Raw genomic sequence first — 17018 nt, forward strand, 5'->3', positions numbered from 1 at the left:
AGCACACACTGTCCTGGAGAGATGTGGTCCCTCCTTTGACGTGCCCCGAGATCCAGATGCTGGCTTTCCTTTACCACTGCAGAAAGCCCCTCCTGAGGGACGAAACAATAGGGCAAAGTAGTAAGTCTGTAATTTAAAATGTGGGCTTTGTGCTAAGTAAATTATACTTGACAAAAAAAGTTCCTAGATTTCCTCTTAAAAGGAGAGAGAACCCTGAGTTAACTTTTGACAGGAGGCCCAAAGTCAGGTCCAGATGCTCCAAGTCATCTAATACAGCTAAACCAGACTCTAGTGGGACTTCTGAAATACAATTACTATTGAGTGGAAAACTCCCTAGAAGAGCAGAGAAAGTCAGCAATTTGAGCAGTCACCTGACAGAAACATCCAGCTTCATCCATTTGAATCTATGGGAAAGAGATGATCCTAGGTCTTAACAGGTTCTCTATAAATATTTGAAGGACATTCTTTTCCAAAGACATTTAATTAAAAGTACAGTATTTCAATTTTTCTTTCTTTTTGTCTTTAGAATAATGTTATTGGAAGCAGAAAAGAAAAACCTTGTATTTGAGACCTAGATCATTAAATACTTCTCTAGAAAAAGTCTTTGCCTTTGCTATATCAAAGCTCTTCTCAAAATCATGTCTATCAAAATGTTGTGGTGCTGAAGATGTTAGATGTCTATAAGCAAGAAAGAGATGCCTACTTGAATGCTGATTGTATTTTTGAAAGGATGATTTTTCTTTTATAAGGATTTCACGGCATTTCTTGAGGGAGGTGCTCCTGGCATTCCAGATGGGGCAGTTCTTTGTTGTGCTGGAACATGTCGTGCATGTCAGGAAGTTTGGCGTCACTAGCCCTGAGGCACAGAACAGTCTAGTAACCTAGGTCCTGGGACAGCCACCTACAGATCCTACCACTGGACAAAGTCAGCAGTACCAAGTGCCTCTGATCCAGGCACTGTGGCCGGCATTTGGGACACAGACATGAAACAGAAAAGCGCACCCATTGCCCTCAAGGAACTTACAGTCTAATGCGGAAGGCAGACATCAAATGACTCAGATCAGGGGCTCTGGCCCAGTAGGGCCCACTGAGCTTGGCCAGCCTAGAAGCCAGGAAGGCCGCCTTGTGAAGGACTGTGCCACTGACCCCCAGGATGAGTAGGTGGTAGCTCACAAGGCATCATCTGTTGTGTTTAGTTCTTATGTTGCTTCTAGTTTAGTCTTCGCTTCTAAAATAATTTCTAACTCTTTTCTGAATTCTTCATTTCATTTTTGAGGTTTTCTAATTCTGATTTATGCAGTTCTTTCATGTCTTAGGCCACTTGTTCAATGTATTTTCGTTTTTTGGTTTTTTTTTAGTGTTTTGTTTTGTTATTTTTATTTATTTATTTATTTTGTTTATGGCTGTGTTGGGTCTTCGTTTCTGTGCGAGGGCTTTCTCTAGTTGCGGCAAGCGGGGGCCACTCTTCATTGTGGTGTGCGGGCCTCTCATTATCGTGGCCTCTCTTGTTGTGGAGCACAGGCTCCAGACGCGCAGGCTCAGTAATTGTGGCTCACGGGCCCAGTTGCTCCGCGGCATGTGGGATCCTCCCAGATCAGGGCTCGAACCAGTGTCCCCTGCATTGGCAGGCAGACTCTCAACCACTGCGCCACCAGGGAAGCCCTCGTTTGTTCTTAAATAACTGTTTTGAACTGCTTCTGACATCTCCGAGGTGTGCTTTCATTGTCTATGGGGCTATCATTCTGCTCCCTCTTATCCTTTTAATAATTTTGGGTGGAAATTGGCCTTGATACTTTCCTATTGTTTATTTTTATGCGAAATTATTTTTCCTTTTTGGAATGAGGCTATATTCAGGAAAGATTTTCAACCTTCACAGAGCCCACTCTTTTGTTGTTTTTGTGTGGAGTGTAAAAATAAAGCAGCTTGATTTCTGGGATTTCCTGCCTCTGTCCTTACCCCTTCTTGGGTCTGGTCCATCTCATTCTTTCCTTGTCCTCAAACTCTGGTAGTGTCTTCCATGTTCCTCTGTCAGCTACAAAGACCACCCTCCCTTGCCCCCCCGCGCCCCATGAGTAATACAGCCTCTCTCTCTCTCTCTGTGTCTCTCTCGGTTTCTCTTCTCTCATCTCAGTCCTGCTCAATTCTGATTTTAGTCCCAGAAGACAGCAGGTCAGCCTCATGAGCTTATAAGGGCTACGCTGCTTCAGTCCTTTCAGGTGTTCTTACCATAGGCACTTGCACTCACCTACTGTTGGGGAGGACAAACCCTCTCCCAGCTTCAGCTGACATTTTCAGGTTGGTTGCCCAACTCTCCAGTGATCACCGTTGCCCATTTTGGGTTCTGTTCTCAGGTCCATGATATACTTAGCCCTGTTCCTTCTTTCTTTTTTTCCTTCTCCTCTTACACAAATGCTGTTCCTGTGGCAGTTTTTGGTTTGCCCCTCTAGCTTGTATTTAGGGGTTCATGGGGTTACCTTGTTATCAATTTTGTTGTAAGTATTGTCTGATTTTTTGGTCTTGCTATTTAGTTGTTATTTTTATGTGGGGATTCGAAAAGATTGAAGAACTATGCCGCTACCACCAACCACTTGCTCCTTCTGTGTTGAGTGCCAGCTGTTTACAATGATTTTGTCTTCAAATTCTGGTAGTGTCCTATATGTACTTGCATTGATTGTAAAGACCCCTGTGAGTAATACAGTCCAGCCAACCACATGTATCCTGCAGCCCTCTAACAAAGGCTGGTAATTTACAGGATGTTTGCATCTAGACTCCTCATCTTAGCTTGGGAACTTGATGGAGGGTTACTTCCTCTGGGAAATCTTGGTTATCACCCCAAGAAGAACTTCTCCCTTCTTTGAGCTTCCTTCATTACACCTCTTGGGATTTTGTGTGTACTATCCCAGAGAACCGGGAGCCCCTAGAAGCAGGGCCCATACACAATTATCTCTGTATCCCCAGGCCCTAGCACAATGCCTGGTACAAAGTAGGGACCTAACATTTCCTGATAGAAGGAATTTGAGCTAAATGATGCCTGCAGCTATATTACATACTCATACTAAAATTTTTAAAAATTATTCTTAAAAATAATTTATGTTCATCATAAAACACTTAGAAAATACCACACCCCCACAGAAAAAAGCATACAGAAAATATTCACCTATAATCTCATCCCCAAGAGAGAACCATTATTACCCTTCTGGTATATTTCATTTTGTTCCTGTGCATATTTAAATCATTTAATTTGAATCATGGTGTATGCCATTTAAAAAAATTTTTTATAATAACTTAATTTTTTTAAACATCTTTATTGGAGTACAATTGCTTTACAATGTTATGTTAGTTTCTGCTGTATAACAAAGTGAATCAGCTATATGTATACATATATCCCCATATCCCCTCCCTCTTGCATCTCCCTCCCACCCTCCCTATCCCACCCCTCTAGGTGGTCACAAAGCACCGAGCTGACCTCCCTGTGCTATGTGGCTGCTTCCCACTAGCTATCTGTTTTACATTTGGTAGTGTATATATGTCAATGCTCCTCTCTCACTTGTCCCAGCTTCCCCTTCCCCTTCCCCATGTCCTCAAGTCCATTCTCTACGTCTGCGTCTTTATTCCTGTCCTGCCCCTAGGTTCATCAGAACCATTTTTTTTTTTTAGATTCCATATATATGTGTTAGCATATGGTATTTGTTTTTCTCTTTCTGACTTACTTCACTCTGTATGACAGACTCTAGGTCCATCCACCTCACTACAAATAACTCAATTTCGTTTCTTTTTATGGCTGAGTCATATTCCATTGTATATATGTGCCACATCTTCTTTATCCATTCATCTGTCGACGGACACTTAGGTTTCTTCCATGTCCTGGCTATTGTAAATAGTGTTGCAATGGTACATGACTCTTTTTGAATTATGGTTTTCTCAGGGTGTGTATGCCATTTTTAATCCTGTTTTTTTCACCTTAAGTTTTTCCATTTCCCCCACAAATTATTCTTCATAGCATTATTTGACAGCTGTGTATTATTCCAGTGTATGATAAGAGACATTTTAATACAAAATTAAAGGTATTTATTTATAAAACAATAGGGAAGAGTTTATGTAGTCTGCCTACTGATGTCTTGACATGAAATGCGCTATAATAACTGAAAATAAAGTAGAAGCCAACTCCAGTTTTAGAACACATTCAGAGTGGCTTTAATTTTAAGTGCAAGAAAGTCCTTAGTATAATTAATGTATTCTACAGCAACCGACTTCTGCTCAACTCATTGCCACATGCTATTCCCAAGGATTCCACTAGATGGCAGAACAGGCTAGGTAACAGCCATGGTTCTCAACCTTCGTGGGCGCAGGAACCATCTGCCTAACTCCAGCCTCAAGAGTTTCTGATTCATTAGGTCTGGGGTCTGGCCCAATAATTTTCATTTCTACCAAGTTCCCAGGTGATATGAATGTGCTGGGAGGATATCACACACATTGGGAACACTGGATTATAGGAATCAATGCAGACCAATCCAAAGTCCATTCACCCACACATCCATCCAGCCCCTCCTTCCGAGTTTATATTAAGCCAGTTCTAGGCAATATGGGCACAGAGAAGAGTAAGACACAGTTCCTGTTCGCAAGACATAGTCTTATGGGGTAGAAAAAAAGAAATTAAGAAAACAATGCTTAGTGTTGTCAGCTTAAGCTGACACATAGCCTTCCTAAGTGTTTTTTTTTTTTCTGATTCCCTCTCAAAGAGTTCAAGCAGGAATTCCCTGTCGGTCCACTGGTTAGGATTCAGCACTTTCACTGCTGTGGCCTGGGTTCAATCCCTGGTCAGGGAACTAAGATTCTGCAAGCCCCGCAGTACAGCCAGAAAAAAAAAAAAAAAAAAAAAAAGAGATCAAGCTTTATGACCTTAAAGCTCGAATGATCAACAAGCTCAATCTGCTGAACTAACAACCTCAGGAATGTTTGCTCTCCTGCAAAACCTCACAGATGGAAAATCTCCTCACTGAATTCACAGAGGCCTGAAATATAAAAGCACACCTGACAACACCCTCTGCATTAATGAGTAAAAATAAAACACTAGGATGACTAGGTTCTTGGAATCTGCACTTGGTTTCCTTCTGAATTAGTTCCTCATTTTAAATTTCAACACAGTTTTGGAGAAAACCTTTTGATTCATGATTGCCCACATTTTCCTTTAAATATTATTAATCACCTGTGGTATATCTTCATTAGGAAAAGTTTAAATTAAGACAGCTCTATATATCCAGTACTGTTGACTGGCCCTCTTCTGAAGTTCTAGACCTACTCTGACAGGCAATGCAGTTTGTGACATATCATGTTAATTACTGGGATGTAAACAGCGATTGTTGATAGGTTTACTTAACATGGATCCTTTTTATGGAATGAAAGAAAACTTCAATGCATGCCTTGGGTTGAATTCTTACTTTCAAGTGATGCCTAGATTAGCGAAATTTTATTTGTGACTATAATTCATCTCAATGTTTCCCAAGTTTTTGAAAATGTAATAAAAATAAATGGGTAAAAGAAGAAGACAGAGTTCAGAAGAAATACAAATAAGGCCATAAAAATATCTGTCTTCACATGTTAAAGAAATGACAATTAAAGCAACCTTGAGATACCTTCTTTGTACCTACTAAATTGGCCGTTTCAAATAACCACTCAACACTGATGATATTGTGTTGAAACATGTACACTCAATCCAGTAAGGTGACAACATAAATCCCTTTAACCCATTTGGAAAGCCACATGATAAATATGAAGCAAAAGCCATAAAGTGTTCCTTCCTGGAAACAGAGGAGGTTTCTGGGAACCCAGAAACGTTCTTTCTTGACTTGGACAGTGGTTAGACAGGCGTTCACTCTATAACTACTCAATAAACTGTGTGTGTTTTATGGTCTCTTCCATGTCTATAACAGAAAAATGTTAAGAAAAAAATTTCCTTTGCTTTTACCAATAAGTCATCTACTGGGAACTTGTTCTAAGGAAATCATGCGCAAAGAAGTTCTCTGTAGCATTACCTAAAAAACAAAACTAGACACTACCTAATTATTCACCAAAACAGGAATGGTTTAGCAAAGTATATGTAATAAAGGAATATTACAAAGTATTATGGTAATTGCAAAGACAGAGCACAATTCTGACAACACAATACAAAACAATGATTTGTAATTACATAAATCTATACATATATGCATAAGGATTAGAAGAGAATATTAAAAATTGTTATGATAGGGCTTCCCTGGTGGCGCAGTGGTTGAGAATCTGCCTGCCAATGCAGGGGACACGGGTTCGAGCCCTGGTCTGGGAAGATCCCACATGCCGTGGAGCAACTAGGCCCGTGAGCCACAATTACTGAGCCTGCACGTCTGGAGCCTGTGCTCCGCAACAAGAGAGGCCGCGACAGTGAGAGGCCCGCGCACCGCGATGAAGAGTGGCCCCCACTTGCCGCAACTAGAGAAAGCCTTCGCACAGAAACGAAGACCCAACACAGCCATAAATAAATAAATAAAATAAATAATAATTAAAAAAAAAATGCAAAGGACAGGAACATCCCACTGGCAAGGACTACTCTTGTCTAATCACAGAGTGATCGTCAAACATTCTGTTCAAGTGTACTCAGAACACTTTAGATGTTTATAGAACACGGCAGAACAATGCACCCCTATGTTCATAGCAGTACTATTCACAATAGCCAAGACATGGAGACAACCTAAATGTCCAAAAATGGATGGATAAAGATGTGGTAGACATATACAATGGAATACAGTTAAGTCCCCTACACACAAACCTTCAAGTTGCAAACTTTCAAAGATGTGAATGTGCGTGCATCCTCTACAAGTGGTTGTGCTTTTGTGTACTTTACTGTACAGTCCTGAATAGAGTACAGTAGTACAGTATCTTTATTTCAAGCCCAGGATGTCTGGAAGCAAGAGGGTAGATAGAATTGAATCCAGCAAGGAACCAGAACCTGTGCCATCAACATCAGGCATGAGCGAAACCACACCTTGCCCTCCAACTCCTATCGTTGACGATCCTTCAGCTCTACCATCTCCCACCTCCTCTCCCTCCTCCAGTGAGTAACTCTTCTTGCCTGTTCACTCAATGCCAGCCCTTGTATGCCAGCTGTTGTACTGCACTACTGTACTTTTCAAGGTACTGTACTGTAAAATTAAAACCATGTTTGTTTTTTATGTATTATTTGTGTGAAAAGTATTATAAACCTATTACAGTACAGTACTGTATAGCCAATTGTGTTAGTTGGGTACCTAGGCTAACTATGTTGGACTTACGAACAAATGGAACTTAAGAATGCGCTCTCAGAATGGAACTCATTCGTGTGCAAGGGACTTACTGTACTACGTTGCCATAAAAAAATAATGAAGTAATGCCATTTGCAGCAACATGGATGGATCTAAAGATTATCATACTAAATGAAGACATAGAAAGACAAATGCCGATTGACATATATACACCAATATGTATAAAATAGGTAATAAGAACCTGCATATAAAAAAGCAAAATTAAAAAATTAAAAAAAGACAAATACCATATGATATCACTTATATGTGGAATCTAAAATACAACACAAATGAACTTACCTACGAAACAGAAACAGACTCACAAAGAGAACAGACTTGTGGTTGCCAAGGGGTAGTGGGGTAGGGGAGGGATGGATTGGGAGTTTGGGATTAGTAGATGCAAACTACTATATATAGGATGGATAAACAAGGTCCTACTTATAGCACAGGGAACTATATTCAAAATCCTGTGATAAACCATAATGGAAAAGAATATGGAAAAGAATTTATATATAACTGAATCCCTTTGCTGTACAGCAGAAATTAACACAACATTGTAAATCAACTATACTTTAATTAAAAAAAATACGGCAGAGCAGGGAAGTCTAAGAGAGGGAGAGCTGTGTGTAATTGGTCTTTCATTTTGCTTCAAGGCCCTGACATTCTCAAAAGTTGTTTTTCCTCCATAACATGTAGCCCCTAAGATAATTCATGGAATTTATTAAAATATCAAGAATTTATTGAGCATCTTGTAAGAACTCAATCTTAAAATGTTACTGGAGAGACAAAGCATCCACCTAAATTTTGAAAAATGTATGGTTTAAGGGTAAAAGTTAATGGTTTACCAACTGCAAAAGGTACTACATGATGAACTGCCAAATGAATTGCACACCTACCTACACTGGAACAAAACACTTGAGTCAGGCCCAGTGGGGGTGGTGGTCACCAGAGGCTTTAAAGATGGTGGGAGGTTAATGGGATCCTACAGGCTGGCCCAAGCACAGGTTGGAAAGAGCACAGAGGGCTTCCCCACAAGGACGTGGGAAGACCCAAGGTGCAAAGGCAGGAAATGAAAGAGCAAGAGTCCTTTGAAGAGATGAGTTGGGACTCAATTACACTGATAGATCTAGACACCCCCTGCTGATAACAGGGAGTCATTAAGGTTGTTGAACAGAGATACGTGCTCAAAAGAGTGGTTGGGGAGGGGCCCTGGAAGCAGAGTCCATGGTGGCTCAAGAGGTGCACATATGAGTGGTGAAGGCAGAGGGCAGAGGGCCAGGTCTGGATTGAAGAGACTTAAGTAGAGAGAATGGGAAGGGAAACAAGGAAAGGCAGGAAAAATCCAGGTCTGCAGAGGCTAAACATCAGGGCCCCAGCCTCATCCTTGCTACTTACTACTCCTCTAAGCAATTAGCCACTCTTTCAAGCCTCAACTCCTTTTATTTTTAAAATAAATTTATCTATTTATTTATTTATATTTTTGGCTGCATTGGGTCATCGTTGCTGCGCGCGGGCTTTCTCTAGTTGTGGTGTGTGGGCTTCTCACTGCGGTGGCTTCTCTTGTCATGGAGCACGGGCTCTAGGTGCCCAGGCTTCCGTAGTTGTGGCTCGCGGGCTTAGTTGCTCCGCGCAAGCCTCAACTTCTCATCTGTAAAACAGGAAGGACAATCTGCCCTGTCATGGCGCTGCTGGGGATCAAAAGTACAGGACCATGTTTGATGACAAGGAGTCCTACAAGTTTAAATTAAGAAGAAAGAATGAACCAACTTGCGGATGTGCTGAACAGAGGAGGGCAAAAGAGAGGAAGCTGATCCCAAGGTCTCGACCCTGCATAAACGTACTTTCCCTCCATCTGCATCTATTCATGAAGGTCACCAAAATCCTTCCTGCATTTTACTTTTAAATTTATTGTCTTCCCTCTTGGATCTCATTCAGAAATTGTTACATTGTTAGACTTACATTCTAGAACATGCAGAAACAGTAGAAGAACAGAGTCACTTTAGATCACTCGAGGGGCAGTTCATTTCTAAAGATGCATTCTAAAACACTCGCTTTTGAAAAGTTTCCTTAGAATTGGTTGGGGGAAAAAAGTAAGAAAATAGTCTTAACTACAGAACGTAATTTTTAAGGAAATGCAGCTTTATTTCTTTCAAGTACAAACAATAACTTGGGCTTGGCTAACCAAATGTTGCCTAATCAAGGGAACCTGCTTTAATGTATAGATATAAATGATTTACAGTTAGCACAATCACTCACAGGTAGAAGAATGCTTTCTATGATGCATGAAAATAACTTCTCGTCTTATAGAGACATCTTGTTCCACAATCACTCCACTATTTGCTTAAGCAATCCCTTCTCCCCCGCCCACCCACCCCACAGACAGTTCAAATATAAACTTCATTTCATTCCCCCTAGATCACAACATACATCAAATAAGTGAAACATAAGTTCCATGTTGCCACAGATGTTGGATTGGTGAGGCCAGCCTTTTTCAACCTGAGCATTCTCATCAAGAGTACTAAGTCTAAATGAGTGAGATACGTTCACAATGTGAGTATATGGACACCAAACAACTGTGAGCTTTTATCATCTGAATTCATAATTTGCCAGGTTTAAACATAGAAAAACACATTTTTATTTGAGCATATTCATGAAGAGTAGAAGTAGCTGGATTCTTTAAGCTGCAATAATTAAGTATGTTTACACTGGTCAAGACTGTAGTACTAGCTTTAAGCAACTATACCATTCTGGGGGAGACTGGAAATGCATTGAAACAACTTGACAGCAAAATACCTTTTTGCACTGAGCGCGATCACTCAGCCTGATTAGGCTGAAGGGAGTGATACAAAGACTATCCAGTAATCCATGTGAGGATTTATCCTGAAAGAAATTCACTTTCCTACAGTAAGTACAGGGAGCTACAGATCAGGACACTGCCAAAGATGGCTGGTAGGCATTTCTGTCAAGAATGCTAACCTGTTCTCTCCATGAGACATCTTATCTGGGGACTGCAGAATTCTCGAGTGTCTTGGTTATCTTAAGTATCTTGGCAAGCACCAGCATAACCAGGTAGGAAGGCTGTGTCAAGGGGACAGACCTAAGGGGCCTCTCCCCTATACTGACAACTCTATGGCCCTAAAGGCAAAGGTCACAGTGTGCCCTGGCCCAGGCTGCATCCTAGGGCAGCAATCTGACTACACACTTCCCTACAGAGGATGGCAAGTGGTTCAGACACCAAGGCCCAGTAGAGGCCCAGACAAGGAGGAGGCACGGAGAACTAGAAGAGGGACGATGGGAAGATTCACCTCTAGGCTCCCAAGAAGCCAGGGCAACAGTCGTGGCTTCAAGGAGTTGGCTGGGTTTGGCCAAAGCAACGTGTAAAGCCAGGCTCTACTCTCCTTAGCTACTTCTGTTTGGTTGAAAAGCCTCACCTAACAGAAACAAATTCTTCATGTCTAATGTAATACTGTTTCCAGAAGTATTTCTTTTCTCCCTAAGATTTACAAATGCAGAGCAGTAATCATTCTCCTGAGAGCAAATACTAGAATGATTACATAACCCTCATTCACATTTTACTGAGCATTTTTAGTGGCCAGCACAGATTAATTTTAAACTATGAAAAATGAAGTACACAGCTTAAAATAGCAATATTCTCCATCTTCCATTTAAAAGCTATTCAAACACGTGTACTTCCTGTGGAACGTCTTCAAAGTCTAGCCCCTGTCCTGGAGGAAGTCCTTCTTCCTACTTCTCTGATAGGTCTAAGAGGTCAGGTTTGACAACACTTACTACTTCAAATAATGGGGCTGGCTGGAGGAAACTAGCTTCCTTTGGAATGGGAACAAAGTCTGCTAAAACCACACTCGCTCAGCTCTCCTGGACCCCGTCCTCCCCCGGAGCCTTAAGTTGTTATGGTTCCCTACACAAACCGGAGAGGAAAGAAGCCCCGCTTCTACCGCACCAAGGCCACTCAAGAAATCCAACACTCACAAAGAAAGATGGAGTCTATCTGCTTATGATTAAGAATTTTTCAGAAATGAGAATATTCACAAAAGAAGGGGCAAAGGCAAATCCCTTGCCTCTGAGCTAAGGAAGCAGAAGTCAGTGTGTAGGGGAGAGAGCCCCCTAATTCCATGAAGGGAGACTGAGTTATCCCCTACCCACTGTTCTCACTGACTCCCCACCTTGCTTTATTTCTTTTTAAAGGATAAGTTTTCCATTTGTATAAAAGCTGACAATACTATGAATAAAGCTAGCATCCATAAAGCAATTAAATAAAATGCTCAGGTGAAACAAAGATCTCTGTGAGGAGGATCAAAGTTAGGACTCTAAGCACTGCTGTCAAAATCAGCTGTACCACCTTGATGATAACTTTGGTATTCACCTCTGAAAACTGAAATGGGACATGCCATACAGGTTTCAGGTTTGTCATTTTCAAAAAATTTTTCCCACAAATGACTATAGTTATAATCGCTTGGTCTTTGAAGCTACTGGATATATCTGATGGTGAGGTGGGAATAGGGATGGTCATTAGATCAGTAATCTCAGTTTTTTTGTTCTGGCTGGATGAAAAGGAGTTAAGTTGTTTACCCTTATCATGGCCCAAAGCCTCCTGAGGTTCCTGCAAGATAGATTCCAGCTTCTAATCTGGTTCCACTTCTTGAAGGACTGAGCAGAGCTCACACACAGAACTCAATGTGAAATGGATTTGGGGGATGGAGAAAGATAATTGTTCTTTTACGTAATTCCCTCAGAGCCTCAACATGGATATTAACTAAACCCGTCCTTGAAACCAACCATCAGAATTCTCTGAAACCCTAACTTTGCAGCATTCAGAGGTCCACTGTCAGACTCTAGGCTGACAGGATTCTGGGAGAGCTGTGTCCCCACCGTACTTTGAATCATTCTCAGCTCTGCCAGCAACCCTTTTCCTACCTGAAAAACGTATGTGCTTTATATCAGAGTTAAGAAGAAGAATGAATACCTCATATTCCCAGGCAAAGGCTCTCACTCCGGTTCCCGTTAAGTTCATCTTCAAACTAGTTTCCTGTCGGTCTGTGAATGAAATGCCCCCCTCACTCCTCTGTAACACAAGGGGGAAGAGCTGAATTCTTCCTACGACTTGCTCCCTCGACTTTCTCCCTAATGTTTGTGACAGTTACGTTAAAGCAGTTCCACTGCTGAATCACAGCATTATCTAATTTACAGGAATGAGAGGGTGGAGAATACAAACCGGCAGCCCGCAGACATGCTTTGTTTAGCCCACTACATCTTGAATGATCTTCGAGTCGTTGTCAACATTTTTAAAATTAGGGAATTACAAATACAATTCTGGAGTTCTACCTCCTGAAAAATCAGAAGACCTGCCAAACACTGGCCTTGTTTCCACCTAACACTCAGGGCTCCATGACTGCCCTGCCAGAGAAGCTTCCCCAGGTGCAGCCCCATCCTACGCAGCATGCTGCACTCATGTTTATCTGCGTGGCTCCCCGGGGCGTGTGACTTTGCGAACCTTCATCTAGGGCAATTCCTTCATTTCCAACAGAAAGTTAACCTGCCTGAGGCTACACATCAAGTTAGAGGCACAGGAGGACGAAAGTCAGCGTCAGGGATCTTTCTTTCTAATACGGCACACTGCCTCTCTAGAGGACCACAGCTGCTCTCAGCATTTCTTCTACCAATCACTTACATTTTTAAAGTGGAACATGTAACATTTTCTACATTCCCTCTTATCCATTCTTTTTTGTACGTTTGGATTTCCTTATAGATGACAACTTTCTATCAGTGATTTCATTTATATATTATCTCCAAACCTAAAGAAGTAATGAATCAGCCATCAGACAAAACTGAAATATCAACTTTTGCACACCTCAGCAGACACAGGACCAGAAGGAATCTTAGAAACCAAGTGACAGCCTAACAGCTAGCTATACAGACAGGGAAAATGGGGACCAGAGAAGTATATGCCTGGGGTGCAGGTTTCCTAGGTAACAGAGCCAGTCTTCAACCTGCCAGCTCAGGGCTCTTTCTACTGTACCATGTCACCTCTGTGCAGTCACCTAGGCTGTGGGGGACCAAGGACCAGCTTGCTCCACCTAGAAACAAAAACTACATACCTTCCTCACATCTCAGACATGGCCCACCTTCACTCTGTCAAGAACTAGGGTTTAGAATGTGTTACAAACCATTAATTTATACAACTGGATTTGCACTGGAAGACAACTTTTCTTTAGAACTGGTATTTGGTGGAGAGTATGAATGTCACAGAACCTGGTGGTCTTTATAACACGGGTTGTTATAAAAGCTAAGCCCCATGTGAGAAAAGTTGCTGTAACAACATCATAGCACCTTTGCTTCAACTTCAAAAGAGAAAAAGGCAATGGTAAAAAGCTTTAATAATTGACTGAATGTGTTTTCATAGGCAACCAATTAGCAGATTAATGAGCCATTTAAATATCTTTACTTAAAACCAATATTCAAGAAAGATGAACCCCAAATGCAGCCTCTTATACTGACCAACTAAGTACGAATGAAGTCAATGGTGCACCCCATCAGCATGCTGCGGTGTAGGTCAACAAAACGAGCCCTCCCCCACCCCGAGCCCTGGCCCCCTGGCAAACAGAGATAAATGATTGTGCACTGCGTGATGATACCATTAGGTGAGAACTTTGGTTCATGCAGTCGGCTGCCACAGAGGTTGCACTCAAAACCCGCAGCCCCGGCGCCCGAAGTCAGTCAGCGGCGCAGCTCGCGGCATCAGCCGTGCTCCTTCCACAACACCAGGTGAATACTGTGGTCAGGCATGCTGGTGGCGAAGACCAAGCCCGTGTCATTGTGCCCATCCAGTCCATTCAGCCAGGACACTTCGCCTGCCAAGAAGCTGGAGCCTCTCTTGGATTTCCTATACTCTGGGAGAGGCCAGCGGCTAATCAGGCTCTCTGTCCGCAAGTCCATGATATACAGGTAGCGGTTGTCAAACAGCAGGGCAAAGATATCTCCAAAGCCAAGCAAGGCCAAGTTTGCTATCTCAGGAGTCTTGATGACCCTACAAGGATGAAAGTTAATAAACATGAACCAGAAGGCAACTGTGCTTCTGTTTATGCTACTGTAATCTTTTCTGGAGACATTTAAAACCAATGCAAAATTCAAGCAAATTTAGAATTAAATGAAACATTTTTATAGAAAGGAAAATATGAGGACAAAAAGCTCACCCTCCTTTAGAAAAAAGGCCGGGGAGAAGAACCCTTCATAATGATAAGGTAATATAACACAGGCATATAAGGAGATGAATATTTATAAAAGCACAAAATGTCCATCTAAGCTGGAAAGGATCTTACAGATTATCTCGTTTAATACTCTCACTTCTAAGATGTGAAAACTAAAGTACAGCCAGGGTAAATAATTTGGCTAAGCATTCACAACTAGTTAGTTACCAGTCAGAACAAGAGGGTAACACTCAACTCTTACCACTAGGTAAAAACTACTATACGGTCACCCCTTGTTATCCAAAGGGATTGGTTCCTGGACGTCCTCAGATACCCAAATCCGAGGATGCTCCAGTCCCTTACATAAAATGGCGTAGTACAGCTGGCCCTCCACATCCATGGATGCAGAGCACACGGATATGGAGAGCCGATGGCACTGGCCTAGGGGAACCTCCCCAAGCCCAGAACAAAGACTAAAAACCAAGTGACTCAGACTCAGTGCTTCTCTATTCGGCACGTAGCAAACACAGGTTCCTCTCTAAGAACAGCAGAGGCTGAAAATATAAAGTTCCCCCAAATAATTCAGAAACATTTATTAATAGATTGATAATAAGTTAGAGAAAACTGGGAGAGTTGGGAGGACAGCCTTAACCGTCTCAGGTTGGCAGTTCCTAAAACATCGACAACAAAGGCAGAAAGTGCGAGGGACCTTGCCAAACAGGAACACAAATGAAAACAAAACAAAACAAAACGAAACCCTCCGTCTCTCTTATCTGCACATTTAGTAAGGCGAAAAGTTGACGTCCTCTTTGGAGGCACTAGGAAAAGAGCTACAAGACAAGGGATATTCAAATTCTGCTGTGACAACATATTTGAGCCTAGGTGAGACTCCAGTTTATCCTACAGCTTAACAAGGGCACTACCAACTAGTGTTATGTCCAAGAGGTCAACCAGAAGGGACAGGGCCTGGTAACCAGGACAAGCAAGGAGCAGCTGAAGAATATGAGCTTGAGGTGGGGAGAAAGCAGTGGCAGGGACAGGGAAGCTATAAACGATCATCACCTTTCAATAGTGAAGGACGTGTGAGAGGCCAGGCATGAGGCGCTCTAGCAGAGAGAACGAAGGTCAAAGGGAAAGACCGTTACAAAGGGGCAGATTTCAGTCTGGTATCAGGAAGGGAGGGGATTTAGCAGTGAAGAATAAGACCTGTTCCTCACACTCAACCAGTCCAAAACAACCTTCTTAACCTGTTTCTCGTCTTCATTTCCTTGCTTGCTCATTCACCCAGCTGCTCAAGCTAGGAAACATGGCAACCATGCAAATCTCAAACCACAGATCCAATCACCAAGATCTACTGATTTTACCTCCTAAACTTTCCTTTAATTTATTCACTACTACCTGAATTGCCCCAACTCTGACCCAGGACATCACCTGTGCCTGCACTGCTACCAAGAGTTTTCAATGGGTGCCCCCACATCTGCCCTTGGCCCCTCCCAATCAGTTAACCTCACACTAAAATCTAATCCTATCAGATTTTAAACTTTTAAACCCTTCAACGGCTCTCTACTGCACGCACGTCTGCCACTCTGGCCTTCTTTCAGTCACTCAAATGCACCGGGCTCCTGCATCTCAGGGCCTTTCAGCAGGCTGCCCTCGCAGTCTACAATGCTCCTCACTGCACTCTCGCCCCGGCACTTAGTTAAATGCATCTACTCATCCTTTAGAGCTTGGCCTGAATCTCCTCCTCAAAGAAGCTTTCCTTTACTCCTCAAACTAGGCAGGGTCTCAAAGTACCCCGAACCATGTTGCTCTTATCCCAACCATGAAAACACCTGCATGTAGTCAGCTGTTTAATGTCAGCCTTCCCTGGTTAGCCATTTCCACACGTTTGGTAAGTATCTCTGCTGGTTCCTAGCGTATATCACAGTGCCTAACACACAGGTTAAATAAATAAGTATCTGCTAACGACTAGAGCAGTGGTGCAGTAAGCGTGGGAAAATACAAATTCCTACGAGAGAGCCAAAGGAAACTGGGGAAAGCAGCAGGAAAGTCTAGTAAGTCCCACATCATCAACACCAGCAGAAAATGACCAGAAACTTGGAAAACAGAGTGGCTAGGGGACAGGACTTAAGCCTGAGGAAGTTGAGCTGACTCCAAAGACCCCAGCACAAATGTGCTGCAGGACAGAACACAGGTCCTGACAGGCTCACAGCACCTTCTACTTTGATTACTTTAGAACTGTAAACAGACATCCCTGCTGTGCACTCTGGGCCCTTAAACCTACAAGACCCCACCTGCTGTACTGAGATAACCTAGCTCAAGGGATTGCACCATAACTTAGCTTTATGGAGCAACATGCTACTATTTGTGCTTTCTTTTCAATTAGCATCAAAGCTTACAGAATGCAACCTGGTCCTGGCAACTGAGGCCACAGGATTTGTACCAAGATTTCAAAAGGAGGCTGTTATATTCATGTTTGAGGGGAAAAAGCAAGAGATAA

The 17018-nt window shown here is 42.3% G+C and overlaps 1 protein-coding gene across 3 annotated transcripts in view; it reads right to left on the reverse strand.

Annotated features, from left to right (window-relative positions):
* Positions 1-9431: 9431 nt before the first annotated feature.
* The window catches only part of FBXW2 (F-box and WD repeat domain containing 2), a 31548-nt gene continuing 23961 nt past the window's right edge, over positions 9432-17018 (reverse strand). For all 3 annotated transcript variants that reach the window (XM_007178120.2, XM_007178119.2, XM_007178121.3), the window contains one exon: positions 9432-14358. In XM_007178120.2, the coding sequence (XP_007178182.1) occupies positions 14070-14358 (289 nt within the window). In that variant the 3' untranslated portion in view covers positions 9432-14069. The remainder of the gene's footprint in view (positions 14359-17018) is intronic.

This window comes from Balaenoptera acutorostrata, chromosome 6, assembly GCF_949987535.1.
Source record: "Balaenoptera acutorostrata chromosome 6, mBalAcu1.1, whole genome shotgun sequence".
NCBI lineage: Eukaryota > Metazoa > Chordata > Mammalia > Artiodactyla > Balaenopteridae > Balaenoptera > Balaenoptera acutorostrata.